The 15,397-nt window shown below is 37.4% G+C and overlaps 1 protein-coding gene across 6 annotated transcripts in view; it reads left to right on the top strand.

Annotated features, from left to right (window-relative positions):
- The window catches only part of MALRD1 (MAM and LDL receptor class A domain containing 1), an 846,741-nt gene that overhangs the window by 807,958 nt on the left and 23,386 nt on the right, over positions 1-15,397 (top strand). For all 6 annotated transcript variants that reach the window (XM_087420773.1, XM_087420775.1, XM_087420776.1 and 3 more), the window contains 2 exons: positions 8,857-8,936; positions 9,031-9,127. In XM_087420773.1, coding sequence (XP_087276899.1) covers positions 8,857-8,936; positions 9,031-9,127 — 177 coding nt within the window. The remainder of the gene's footprint in view (positions 1-8,856; positions 8,937-9,030; positions 9,128-15,397) is intronic.

Raw genomic sequence — 15,397 nt, 5'->3', positions numbered from 1 at the left:
TGCCCAGTTTGTGAATTATTTGGTTTCCTTGCTATTTCTTCTTCCTTTTTTATTTTTCCATTCAACTCCAGGGAAATATCACTTTATAACACCTGAAAAAAAAGAAGTAGAAAGCTCAAAACATCAACTTACGACTTTTCTCTTTTAATTTTTTAGTATCTCATCAGCTAAAACACCACAGCAACCTGTCTGAACAAAAGGGAAACAGAAGAACACTTTTTATCTGCTTTGTTTCCACTCTGAAGTAATTAAAGTTGTTTCTATGGTGCTGTAACAGTTTGAAATAATGTATGAATGTGCCTCCTTCCTACATTTGCAATTCTGTGCAACTTGACTACCAATTCAAGCAAAAATTGCAATAAAAGCCACACAAGAGCATGGGATTTGCATTTTCAAATGATCATCCCCTAAAGACAGAATCTGATAATACATACACTGCTTTTTGTGAGGAAAGGGAATATAGTATTTCACAAACATTCAGACAGTACAACGACAAGAACACAAGCTAAGCAGTTTCGAGACCTGAATTCACCACTTACAAAGACATTGCTCTCTGAGCTTCAATTTCTCTTCTGTAAATTGGTAATAATAACACCTCACCTCACTGGGATGTCCTAAGGCAGGGGTTATCAAAGTGTGGCCCCAGACCAGCAGAGTCAGCATCACCTGAGAAATCGTTACAAATGAAATTTGTGGGTCACCCCAGACCTACTGAATCAGAAACTGGGGATGGGCCTAGCAATCTGTGTTTTAACAAACCTTCCAGGTGATTCTGATACATGCTAAAATAGTAAATAACTGTTTTAATGATGAAATGAGATAATATATGTACAAAATAAAAGTGCTTTGGTAACTGTAACACATTATCCACATGTTAACTACCATTATTGTGACAATAACAAATATTTTCAGCAAATATCTATTAGCAAGATTCTGCTAATTGGAACATACAAGAGTATAACAGGTATAGCCCTTCCCTTCAATAATTGATAGTCTAGAAAGCTTTATAAGGCAACTGACAATTGCAGTACTGCGCGCTCAGTGCTGTCATAGGAGTTTACAGAGTGCCATGGGACCAAACATGGTACATTTAAGTCAGGCAGAGGCATAAAGGAAGCCTTCCGGGGTAAATGTTACTTGGTCTGTGTCCGTAAGAATAAATATGTGTTAGCCAGCTTGTTAGGGAGTGAAGCCATCTTCTAGCCAATGAGAATAGATGTTTTGGAAAGTTCTAGAGTGTGAAAGAGTATATCTCTCAAGAAAAGGGGCTTCGAATATGAGTAAAGGGTTTGTGAGCAAAAGGAGAATTGAGACCAAACCATCTGTGCCATCAAGAGGCCATATCAGAAAAGAGCCTCTGTGTAACCCCACTTCATCTGGACAGGATTCTGAAAGCTGTGAGAAAGTAGTAAAGGGTTTGAATCTGGGAAGTTATACAATGTGACATCAATTTGGAGGCAGGAAATCCACTTAGGAGCCTGTTACACTATTAGAGAGATGAGGGCCATTTGCCGAAACAGGATGGGGCAGAAGGTAGTATGTTAGAGATATTTAGGAGAAAAATTGATGGAACTTTGGTGATTGAGATGACAAAGTGGAGGAATTGATATGAGAATTCAGAAATTGTTTTTAGCCTATACATCTCTTATTAATGTAAAATTCTTATCCCTTTCTGATGCTTGGAATGTCGTATTTCAAAATAGGATTACGATTCCCTTTAGTTTCACAGCTGGTAGGAAAAATGCAACCAAATGTGTTCTCTCCATTATCCTGAACCAGCGAAAAGTATTGGATCAGGTCAGCTAATTTACATTTATAATCTCTTCTAAATTTGAATATGCAAATAAACATTTTTATGAAATAACCATGCCTCCGCATTAGCACTTAATTTGCCCTTTTATTACTTTAAACTTATTTGAACAACTCACGTAGTTTTTAAAAACAGAGTAAACCATCTGCCGGTTCTCACCAAATCAATCCATGAACATATGCTTAGAAAATGTGTGGCTCCTCATTTGTTTTTCCTGGCAATGAGACAAATGAGCTGGGGCCGGCACACAGATGACAGTAAGGAGGGGAGGAGCTTTTGTCCCAGGTGTCATTGAGTGATGAAGGGGTGTTACCAAGCGCACCCAGAAATAAGTTATTTCATAACTCCTCAGTTATAACCTACTAATAGCAGAAGACCTGTTAGAATTTAGGAAAGATTAGAGTATTGGCTCTGGCTGAAAGAGTCTAATTATATTTTATTTCTCTCTTTCTCCTGTTTTGTTAAGAAAATAGGCCCTTATGCACGGAGGGAGTGGGACGTTTATCTTTCTCTTTCGGGTGGGCTCGCCCTAATACTTCTAAATGTTATAAAATATGCTGCAGCTAATTAGTCAAGGAGGAAATTAGTCCAAGCAAATTACTCACTGGTACTCAATGTGGAATTTCAGAGCTTTGTGGCTCAGAGATTATTTAGTGGCTTCTCCTGCTTTCTCGTTTTCTGTTAAAATGCATTCACCCATGACAGTAAGGATGGCTCCTTCAGGGCTTACCTCAATCATCCTACTCCCCTTCTGCGGGCACAGGCTCAGCATGGGGCCCAGAAAACGCTTGGTCTGAGATGATGCTTTCATGCTGAGTTGGGACAGCACTACTGTCTCCTCCCTTGGAGTACTTCCTGCAGGTAGAAACTGCAGGGGATGTGGGGGAGAGCGACGTTCATGGCAGGCAGTGAGCATCTTCAACACCTGCTCTTTCCTCCCCTACCTGTGTAACTGGATCAAGAACTTCCAGGCATGCTCAGATGTAAAAATGGTTTTTAAATGGAATAATTAATTAGCCATGAAAATAGAAGCTGTGGCAATGCCTTTTCACTGCTGCATAAGTCTTAACCCATGCTCAGGCAAGGATGGGATGCCAGCTCCCTGGAGGGCCAGTCTCTTAGGGCACGTGGGCATTACGGCAGCAGGGAACAGTCATGATCACGATTTATATTAGAAAGCAAAAGACTGGGTATCAAACAGCTTGGCGGAGGTAACATTCTACAGTTAACAATGTACCTTCATGTGCATTGTTTTATTTAATTCTCATACACATTCTGTGGGGTGAGTTGTAATCATTACTGTTTATAAATAGGAAACAAAAGTGATTTGACTCTTCCAAATCCACATAGCTAGAAAATGGCAGAATCCAGCCTAAAATCCAGGTTTCCTAACTCTATTACTTACTCTTTTCCCAGCACCACCTCTGCCTCCTCTATACCTAAAGATGTTTCCAGGGTAAAGCTTAATGTGATAAATGGACATTTTCAGGCCATTAAGATGAGAAATTTCTCCTAGTGTTTCTCTCCTAACAAAAATAGTAAAGTTAACTACCATTATAAACAACTATATTCCAATTTTAGGAAGACTGTGAGAAGGAAAACCATTTAGTGAACAGAGCATCGCTGGAAGAGCCAAAGAGACAGAGTTTAAAATCTCATTCAGAATGTACCCCTGGTGACTTACTGTTCAACCTTGCTGAGCCTTTGTTTCCTCAACTATGAGATGGGGAAATAATTCCTATCTTGTAACAGTATTGTATTATAAATGATATATTAAAGCATTTAGAATACTGTTTAGCACATAGCAAGTGTTCAATCATAATTCCTATTGAGCTTAATATATTGTAGTTTTCTGAAGCATAGAATGTAAATGTAGAATGATACTGACTCCTATAAACAAAAGCGATAATACATGATTTTAATTATCATAACATGTCACTGTGAAAATGCCTAATAAAAAGAAAAATAAGTCTACTGCTATAATGCTAAATTATAAATCTAATCTGGAATATATTCAAAATGCTTGCTGCTTCTGAGGAGATTTTCCTTCTACATCCTTAAAAACTATGAGATTAGAGTAAGTATGGCTGAGAAAATATACTGCAGTAACAATTGGGAAATCTAGAGGTTAGTTTAGGCTCCCATTAACAGTTTGAACATAATTTGAACGTATCTTTTCAGATTCCATCAGGTAGAGATGATTTATGAAACATTGTTATATAATACATATATATATAAACATTTCATTCTTTGGAATAAATATAATTTAATATATCACCTGTCCCATACATGTCTAGTTGAGATTGTACATTTTTCTCTTTCTGGGTTTAGAAAAATAAAGATTCTTGAAGCAATTCTTTCATCCTCTCTTTTGACACTTTTTTTAATCTTTCTTATATTTCATATATTTTATTTTCTACTTTGTATCTTAGTTATTTTTGTGTGATTTTTATTTCTTCTTTAAGTTTATGCTCCTAAAAATTCTCAAAGATGTCTTGTCCATCCTTTATATATCTAGTAGAGTACTTTGTACATAGTAGACATTCAATAAATATTTTATGAATAAGGCATTATTTATTTAATGAGGAGAACTTCAGGGATCAAAATGGAAAAGTAGAAAAACTAGTTTTGTGTGCATGCTAGTAATAGAAGACCCAACTCACACTGGCTCAAATGATAAAGGAATTTATTGGCTTGTGTAACTAAGAAGTCTAAATGCAGAGCAGGCTTGCAACATGAACTGATTGAGAAGTTTGCAAATGCCATTAAGTTTGTCCCTCCATTTCCCAATGATTTCCTAGGCTCTGTCTTCCTGTCAGTTTGTTTTATCCTCAGGCTAGCTTTTGTAGCAAAACGGTAGCAAGAGAACTTCCTGAATTTAACAAGGCTACTTGCTTCCTTTTTCACATCAGCATTGGAGAGAGGATGTCTGTTACCACAAACATCCATCAAAATGTACACCTTGGTGACAAAATTCTTACTGGAAAAACTTATGTCCATGTCTATCTATGAACCAATGCCTATTGATTAGGACTGCCATATGGTGATGGACAGGGTCCTGAGGCAAAACGCTACATCAGGGGAATGAGATAACCCTAGAGTCGGGTTGGGGTTCATTCTAACCAAACCATAGAAATGTTTATGATTTGGCGGAGGGAAGGGAAGGAGCATGGATGGTTAAATGAATTTGGGGGAGGCAATCACAATATGCACTATCATTGGGTAGTAGTTTAAACTTCCATAGTTCCAAAAATAAGGCTGAAATGCTCCAATATTAGGCTTATCCTCATTACATATATGATAAAACACACAGCCCCATATTAGCTTAAAATAAATCAGATTTTGCTGATATGCCTTTTGCTTATGGGTGCTTTCTGAATAAAAACAAGTGATTTTCTTCCCTTTTGTTAAGTTTAACAGGGGTTGTGGACCCACCTCATTCAGGGAGATTTTAACAGAGTCTAGGGATCAGAATGCTACAATAACTTTGAACACTGAATTATCCGTAGAGGAGCTTTAATATGACAAAGAAAGATGAAAATGTATTTAAATATTCTTACACGCTTCTTTCTGCAACCCAACAAACGTTTTTTGTTTCCCCTGTTCCACATCCATCCTGTATATTGGGGCGGAAAGGGATTAAGAAGAGGGAAGAAAGCAACAACAGGAAAAGGATTGAACTAAAAAATGTATACATAATATGTTAATTTCTGAAAATTGAATGTCTGTATGAGTTGTTTCTATACACAGCTTACCTTACGGAAGTCCATGATGCATTGTTGAAAGTCAAATCCAGTTACAGAGAGATGTAGATGCTTCTTTTACAGCAAACACACCCATAAAACCCATAGATGCATATGTATGTGCGTGCGTGTGTGTGTGTGTGAGAAGGTGAAAGGAGGGGAAGAAGACATACTTGGCTGTTATATTAGTTACACCAAGAGGATGGAATTGCAAATGGAGACTGTGGGGGTTTTTTTGCAAAATTGCAAAAGGTTGTGTTTTAACATACATTTTGGCATAACTTCACTTATTACTTTAAGCATGTATTATTATGATTATTATTATTTTTTTTTTGGTGAGGAAGATTAGCCCAGAGCTAACATGTTGCCAATCTTCCTCTTTTTTGCTGAGGAAGATTGGCCCTGGGCTAACATCCGTGCCCATCTTCCTCTGTGGGACGCCTGCCATAGCATAGCTTGATAAGCAGTGCGTAGGTCCACGGCCAGGATCCAAACCCGCGAACCCCAGGCCACTGAAGCAAAGCACACAAACTTAACCACTATGCCACCAGGCTGGACCCAGCATGTATGATTATTATTATTTTTTGTGTGTGTGAGGAGATCAGCCCTGTGCTAACATCTGCCAACCCTCCTCTTTTTTGCTGAGGAAGACTGGCCCTGGGCTAACATCCATGCCCATCTTCCTCCACTTTATATAGGATGCCACCACAGCATGGCTTGCCGAGCGGTGCATCCGTGCGCACCTGGGATCCGAACCGGCGAACTCCGGGCCGCCACAGCGGAGTGCGCGCACTTAACCACTTGCACCACCGGGCCGGCCCCAGCATGTATTATTTTTAATCTAACAAACATCAAATAATTGAGAAGGAAGTGATGCTTTGAGAATTGGTTTGGTGTAGAAATTGCAATTTCTACTTCAAGGAACAATTTATTCTTTAATATTCAGATTAATTGGCTGGAATTTTTTGAATCACAGATTTTACTGTATAATTTTAAATTTTCAGTAATTTCTACTCATATTTAAAATTAAGTGAAATCTATTAAAATTCACAGAAGATAAGCCCTCTTGAAAATATGTATAGAAAATATTTTGTTTCAAGGTGGCAGATTGATGCACAAAATAGACTTAAGTGGAACTATTTTGGCGTAGTATACTCAGTTTCCTCTAAAACAATCAACCTCTTTGAAGGATTTTGTAGTGTAAATATCTAACTCAAGATTTCCTTCATACTTTTTAAATTCAAAAATTTCTGGCCAAAAGTGATTAAAATTAAGCATATTTTGAAACGGATTTTGATCCTTAAAATGCATTCCTTCCTATTACTTTGTCATGTTAGCTGATAGGATTATATCACCTTGATCTATTCTTTAACATAATTGTTCTTTGGTAAAATAATAAATAAACAAAAATTCAGTGATATGTATTTATGCACCTATTGGAAGGAAGGTTATTTCCTATTATTTTTATTTTTACAGGTAAACTTTTATCAACTAAACAAGTTGCCTGTCTTTATTTTTCTTTTTACCCATAGCATCTATACCTATTTTCTATAAAATTTACATCAAAATTTTTTCAGTATAGTTGAATTCCCCAAAGAACCGTCAAAAGAAAAGGTCACTCAATGCTCTATTTGTTCATCACCACGTTTTATATATATAAATATGTATACACAGATAAATGGAAGATAGACAGATGATAGATAGAAAGATAGATAGATAGACAGACAGACAGACAGATAGCATTCATACTGTTTCTCCATATGGTTTGGGTTTTGCCCCATTACTTTTTTAACTGGTATTCCAAGATACTTTCCACTGGAATTTATCTTAATAGGCATATTCAAATACCTACAATTTGCCTAAGGTGAAGATTACTGTAGTCCTGATGCCAGTGAAGTGGCACTGTCAAAATCTAAAGGAGCGAAAATTGCCCAGAATGAAAAAAATGTGTCCTCTCTCTCTAGGCCACAGCAGTGTATGCACATGTGAAAGACTGACATGTAGATTCACGCTGTCAACTGAGGACGGACAAAGAATACATCTTAAGAATTGTGAGAATCAAAACCAAATACTCTAATCTTCAACAATTTATTTTAACCTTAATTTCAGAGACATCAAAACAATCAAATTGTCTTAAATTTCTACTTTTGAAAGAATATTTACTTAGGAAAGAAGGCATCCTTATGGACCTCCTGGAACCTCAAAACTTTTTATATTTAAAGAAGCTATTGCTTTGGTGAAGGAATTGCTATTGAGCATTCAAATTTTCAAATTCAAGAGATTGAGAATAAATACAATAACCATGTGCTGAAGAAGCATTGCTTCTAAGACACAGCTTTTAAACACACTATTCAAAAGCTAGTTTCTAATCCTATTTTGTAGCATGTACCGTGAACTTGGCAGGAAATTCAACCAAATCCTTCTTAATTTGTATCCTGTTATTTCTGATAAACAGGAATGTGCACATAAGATTTCATACCTATATGCAAACACATACTATACTAGAAAAATTCTAACACATTACTGCTTAGAAATAAGCCTCATCTCCCTTTGAGGCACAAGCTAGTCCCCATTTCTGAACTTTCCGAAGGCCATCCATATCATAGGGAATTCTCCCAGTATTACAAGCTTCGTTATGTATGTTCCTAAATAAAGCAAAGCTAATGAAATCCTAGTAGGATTGCTGGTACATCCAATGAGATTATTAACCTGATTCCAAATCTATGCTCCTAAAGGATCATCCTTTTGTAGTAAGAAATAAATATGCTCTCTGATTTATATTTATGTTAATCTATAATTTAAATATTCTCCATCAGTATCTGAAAGAACTTAAATCCATTCACTATTAAAAAATGTGCCAGCCTCCTCCTTCCCCTCTGGTAACCACCAATCTTTCTCTGTATCTGTGTGTTTGTTGTTGTTGTTGTTAACTCAATAAAAAAGAAAAAATATGCTAGCTTTGAGTTTGAGACTAATGATGAATAAACTGAAGTAACATTGGACACTGATGAAAAGTGACTCAATTTTTGAAAACAAGAAAAGAGCCTAGGTTCCCACTTTATAGATAAAGTCAAGAAGGGGATAAATATTGAAAAAGCATCATCTTAGACAATAATGTGAAAATAATAAAATTTAATTTTGTTTTTGTTTGGTTTAACATTTTTGGTTTCTTATCCAAGTTACCCACATTCCTGGTATCTCATTGTTTATTGGCATTCATCATTTTATTCCATGACAATACTGCTAAAATATGTTTCCATTTCCTTTTTTTTTTCCAACGATCACATTTTATCTCATTTCCAGATGTGGACAAGGATGGAAAGGAAATCGATGCCACATCAATGTTAACCCTCCTACTGCAGATTTCACATATACTCAGAATGGTAGGTGACGTGGTAACTAAACAAATCACTTGATTTTTGAGTCTTTAATATTTTTCACTGCATATTTATCTTTTTCATTGGTTTGAAATTCCAGATATATGGACTCTCCTGGGCATTGGATTAGCTTGCCTGATGATTCATATTACAGTTGCGGTCTTGTGTTTTCTTGCAAACAGAAAACTGCCAGGAAGGTAAGTGATGCCTTTGATTGCTGAATAAAATATACTGTGGCAGACCAATTTTCTGAAACAGTTCATTTGCTATATTTTCCTTTCACCCCATATTACATGCAGGTAACTTTAGTGTTTCCGTACTTTATGGATTTATTTTTCTGGGCAGAAAGTAGGAGCTACTTAAGGATAATCGCTCTTCCTTTTTTAGTAAAAAGCCTTAAGTTTACTTTCTAGGTTATGTTAGGAGCATTTTTGATGACATCAAAAAAGAGAACATGGCATTCTCCACAGATTAAAAAGAATGAGGGGATGGATGTCCGAGTTTCTGGTGGTGTCCAGGAAAGGCAGCAGAACTGCAAAAGCCATACTTTCCTGGCTTGTCCAGGGAGGTTTTGCTCTAAGCACCGACGTTCCAGGCCAAGACTTCCATGTGCTAAGCAATGCACAGAACAGAGGACAAGCACAGAACAGAACAGAGGACAATGCACAGAACACTGTACCTGAAGGAACTGCAGGCTGGGCTCCTGCATAACTAAGAGGACCCCACAGTCCACAGTGCCCTTCAGGATCCGGGGATCTTCCTACCCAATACCCATTTTCCCATCACCTGCATGGGATACAGGTCACCCCAACAATCAAAGGGATTGACTTCTGCAAGAACTGAACAAGATAAGGGCTCAGAACAAGATTTAATGAAATTGTGGTCACAGATTTAGATCTGGGGCAATGCCAATGTGTCACAGAGCACTGGATAATGGCATTTTCCTTGGTGCCAACTTGTGTGTGATTCCCACTTGATGAATTCTCCTGCAATCACGTTAATGAGCAGACACCAATCTTGATATCATCAATTAAGGCAAAGTTGTTATAAAACTATGGTGTTCATTAGAAAAAAGATATGACATTTTAATCCATTACTATTAACATCTTACTCATCTATTAATTCTTTAATTATTTCTTACATGCCTAAAATATGCCAGACAACATAGATACAAATGTGAATAAGAAGCAGTCTGGATTTAAGAGAGTTTATAATCTTCTGGTGAAAACAGGCACAAAGCTACTAAGTGAAATTCTGGTTCTGTGCTAGAATATACACATGTATTAGTCAGGGTTCCCAGAGAACAGAAACAGTGAGAGAGAGAGAAAGAGAGAGAGACGACAGACAGACAAGCAGATAGATATCCTACTGTTTCTCTCTCTCTGTATATATATTTTTAATACATATATCTTTAAAATCTTAATATTTTATATAACATGTTTTATAATATATTAACATAATATTACTACATAACATATTAATGCCTTATTAATTTTATATAAATATTATATTCAAATATTGTATTAGATGAAAACATATTGATATATTAATAATAGGTTACCATACATTAATATATTAAGAAATCTTAAGATTAACATATATCTCTCTATATAAAGAGAAATAAGATATATTAATAGTCTATATTAATATATATTATATAATATTAATTATACAAATTATATTTATTAATATTAATGAAATAATTACTTTACATTTATAATATAATTGATAATATTAATATAATATATTGAGAGAGAGAGATTTATTTTAAGGAATTGGCTCATGCACTTGTGAGAGCTGGCAAGCTTGGAACTTGTGGGGCAGGCTGGCAGGCTGGAAATTCAAGTAAGAATTGATGGTGCAGTCTTGAGTCCAAAATCTGCCAGGCAAGCTGTCAGGCTGGAAACACAGGTAGGGTTTCTACGTTGCAGTCTTGAGGCAGAATTCTTTCTTCTTCCAGAAACCTGTCTTTACTTGTAAAGCCTTCAAACAACTGAATGAGGCCCATTCACATTATGGAGGGTAATCCTCTTTACTTAAAGTTGGCTGATTGTAAATGCTAATCATATCTAAAAATACTTTCACAGCAATATTTAGACTAGTGTTTGAGCAAACCACTGGGCACCTTAGCCTAGCCAAGTTGACACATAAAATTAACCATCACAATATACAAACAAATTGTCATATTAACACAACCAGCAAGAGAACTCAGAAAGACTCTGAATTTCACACCTTCTCCAAATTCGTGGTGGACAGCCTATACCATTGGAGCTGGTGAGAGACCTCTCAGGCAAATGTTGGTGGTACTATGTCACAACCTGACAGAGCCACCTATCCTTTCTTTCTTCCATTTCTGTCATTCTTCTTCAATTTTATACTTTACCTTCCTCTCCACTCTTCACCTTCTTTGCTAAACTCTATTTCTATTTTCCCTTTCCCAATTTCTTTGTCCATCTTCTCTGATGCTTCCTTCTGTCTCTCTGCCTTTTTAAAAAAATTTTTAGTCTCTTCTTCTCTCCTTCTTCTCATCCCTTACTGATATTCCCCACGTTTGCCTCTATACCTGCTTCCCTTCCCACTCTACAAATTCTCCATGGGAGATGTTTTTCATTTCCAAGGTCTCAAATGTCTTCTATATGTTAATGGCTTCAGACCATCTCCCTCTCTTACTGAAATTCTTTTCCAAGTTCTAGATCCTTCCATGCTTTCAACCATTTGCTAGCATTTTCCACAGAATTTTTTTCTAGATACATTGATTTTAACATATGAGCTATTAGTGCCCATCATTTCCATATCCTGGAACCTACCTTTGAAGTCCCAGGAATAAAGGGTAACTTCATTATTTGAGATGGAAATCTTAGATATAGCTGCTTTTATCATCCTACCAGAGCAACCAGAACTCTAATATGACAATAACAACCCCTCTTGCACAAGATTCACAAGAAATTGAGTGAAATTGGCTACACTCCTTAAATAAGTAGCCCCAAGTACCACACATTTTAATGAACTGCCAGAGACCACCAATAATTGGGGTCAGACACAATCCCCTGAGGCTTGCCAAAGGAAGCAGAGCCATCTCTCTTGCCATCACCCAATCTTTCATCTCTCCAGTCTATACAAGGAAAGAACTGGAAAGAAAAGAGGAGAAAGGGTTCTTGAAATCATTGTCTTTAGAGGAATGCAGTATTTGGGGTGAGCAGTTTTGAACTCTTTCCCAGGGAAAGAGAGGAATATACCACCACCAGCACTACCCAAAGTCAAATGATAGAAGGGCCCCAACAGAATCACTAGTTAAGATTGGTGATGCCTAGAAAAAAGGTGAAAAATCTGCTGTCTGGTGCGGCATCAGAGCAGAATGTAGAGAAAATTTCTTAGAAGTATTTGACATGTGTGCCCTTTGCAGACAGACATAAAGACAATTTTTGATTAACGTTCTGAAAGTGGATGGCCGTAGGAGCATCCTGTATCAGCTGGGCTTAAAAGGACTGTGGCACAATGTACCTGGAAACAAAAGGAGGGCAGGAGGTAGGGTGGGAATTATCTCAATTATGCATGACGCTCTGAAGGTATGGAAGAGAACCTAGAGTTTCCTTCTCCAGTCCGTTTGAAGAAGCACAGAAAACAGAGATAAACTGGAGTTGTAGAGTTATTCAGGCAGCTGCCAGTTCAGGTGAGGTGATGCCCCTCCTGGAAAGGGCATTGGGGGCAGGGCTGAAGGTTGACACTGCCTTTCTTTTAAAAGATATTCAATAATAGAAGGGGCCCAAATTAAGTTGATGTACACACACAAACACACACACGCAAACACTTACATACAAGAAATCCATACACAATCACCATGGAGGCCACAGCAAAAGAAAAGTCCACTAAAGTCAGAACTACACTAACCCCTTGTGCAGTGGGGGGTGCCTCCATACCAATGACAGGTGACTAGTTACGTAAGAAGTTTCCAGCCTCCCATTTCCCCCTCTTCTCTGTATCCACACCACAGAGCTAAGCCTTGAAAAAGGGTGGGGGTGGAGGTGTTTCAGAGCCAGACCATGACCCTCACCCTCCTCTCTACTCCAAGCAGCAGCCATGATCAAACCTCAAGTCTAAAATGGGGAAAAATCAGGAGAAAAACAGAGGTTAGAATCTAATATTATCTGGTAGCTTTAAAATGGATTGGACTAAGTTTTAACCATTAAAAACTAACTTTTAATCATTAAAGGTGACCATAAAATTATGAAATTTGTCCAAGATATGTGAACTGGACCAGGAAGGAAGGTTGATAGAACATAGTATAAATAAATGATTGCAAAAACAAAAAGAAGCACTCTCATGTTTTTAAACCACCTTCTTGAGATGCCTCAATCAATCAGTCACCCAAGTCATAGTCTCTACTCCCCAGCAGAGGCGGGTGAGAGCCAAGGCTTGCGCTCCAAGACAGTATCTCTGTCTCTGACCCTCTGATTCCCCTTCCTGTCCTCTTCCCTCTCCCTAGTACCTTCACTTATGATTTCCAAAATCTCAAAACAAAAGGTCTTAATTCCCTCTTACTGCCCCAAACAAATACCACCCAAGATGGTACTCTCAGTCCTGTTAATGATCCCTGAATCAGTCACTGCACACTCTGCTCCAGAGGCCACAGTGATGAAGTTCTCACTAGTGGGGCAGAAGAGAGGAGCCCCTCAAAGGAATCAGACTGGCCTCGGCCCAAATGTGGGGCAGACCAAACCCTGAGCTACCACCTTTCCCTCTAGTAGGGGTCTTTAGACTGAAGGATGCTTACCCCGAGGCCTCAGAGACTTCTCAAGGGCATATGGCACAAAGGGTCTCAAGGGATCCTTTTGCAGATGCTGAAATCTCATATATTCTCTTCTGATTGCGGAAGGTGCATTCGGCCTGCTGCTTCTCCTTTCTCATTTCTTCTTTCACAGGTGTCCTCTTTACCACACACCTATCCTGCATTTTACCAAAATAAATTACAAGGGAGAAGGCAGGGGAATCCCCTCTTGGGGGCCAACTAGAGGGATAATCTGAGAACGCAGCCCCCCAAAAAGAGACTCATGTAGCAAAAGAAGAGATTTGAGATAAGCAATATTGAAAAAAGAGCTGGAGATAAATCTTTGCCAAGTTTCTCCCTCTTTCTCCCCCTCCTCCTCCTCTTTCCCTCCCCTCTTCTCTCCCTCTCGCTCTTCTTTCCCACTTAGAAGTTGAAATCACAATTAATTGAGATGATTGCCCTGGAACACCTTTCAACATATCTATTTGAGTTGAACAATGAAGTCAGTCTTTTTCTGAAAATTAAGTTTGATTTTGCTGATTGCATAGACAGCAGGACTAGCTTTCTTATTTAGGTTAGATGCTAGATAAATTCCATAATTTTAAGGAGCTAAATCTAAAATATTTCAAAAATTTTATCCTTCATAACCACTAAACTTATAGTAAAAATTTTAGATATTAACTTAAAAATGTAAAAGGAGATGCATAGTTTCTCTGAAGTATTTTAGGGAGAATTCAAGTGGCAATGTTTAAAGACCACTGTACCAAGTTTAATTTTCCACCATCCCCACCCTTCCACACCTCACCCTTGGGAAAAGTCTCACTATTCCCTCAAAACACATGGCTTTTCACACCCTCTGCCTGGCATATATTTTTGATACAAAAATTTCCTGGCATCCCTTCAGGGTTAGTCACTGAGTTGTCAGAATGTTGTCCTCAAGAAGACAGTTATAGCACTATTACGTAGTGCTATTACTTAACTATTTCCATATTAACTAGTCCTTTTCTTGACATCCCCAGTATCTAGCATTGAATGCATAATTGGTACCCAATGCATGACTACTGAAGACTATCTGTACTTTATTGAATATTATCAATACTTCTGAATATCACCAAAAACATTTCTTATGTCTACTGATTACATTTAAATAAAACGTTGCACGTTAAATTTTTTAAAACGTCTTTTTGCATGAAATCATTTAAGCTCTAAAACAAGTTAGAAAGTTTGGCCAAGAGATGGTTAAATGAAATAACAGTGACTCACCTTGAAAATAATACCAAAACTTTGAAATACACAGGAATTAATGTAAGCAGGAAATTCATCACCCTTTCTAAATAAACCTTAACCTTAAGATTTCTCATTATATTTTATAAAAAGAATCTGTAGCATAAGAGGCCCTTTAGTGACTTGAAACTTTTTTTATTAATTTTTTAAAAACATAGGATGGAGCACTACATGCACACACAATACTAAGCACAGCAACGAGCCTATTAAAGTTGTTTTTAGAGATTTGGTTCCTGGATTTTATTATACATTCTGTGACCCTTCTGTTAGCTACTTGCCACCTAATGTATTAGTGAGGACACTTTGATTGCAGAGGAAGAGAGCATCTCAAGCTGGCTTAATCAAAATAAAGAATTCAGTATAAAAATACACGTCTCTCAGAGCTCAAGGGTAGGAATAAATGAGGTTGGGCCTCAGG

Source organism: Ceratotherium simum, chromosome 32 (assembly GCF_057802395.1).
Source record: "Ceratotherium simum simum isolate JZ-2026a chromosome 32, ASM5780239v1, whole genome shotgun sequence".
NCBI classification, from domain to species: Eukaryota; Metazoa; Chordata; class Mammalia; order Perissodactyla; family Rhinocerotidae; genus Ceratotherium; species Ceratotherium simum.
Note: the sequence above shows the minus strand (reverse complement) of the source record. Positions and strands in the feature narration are given on the sequence as shown.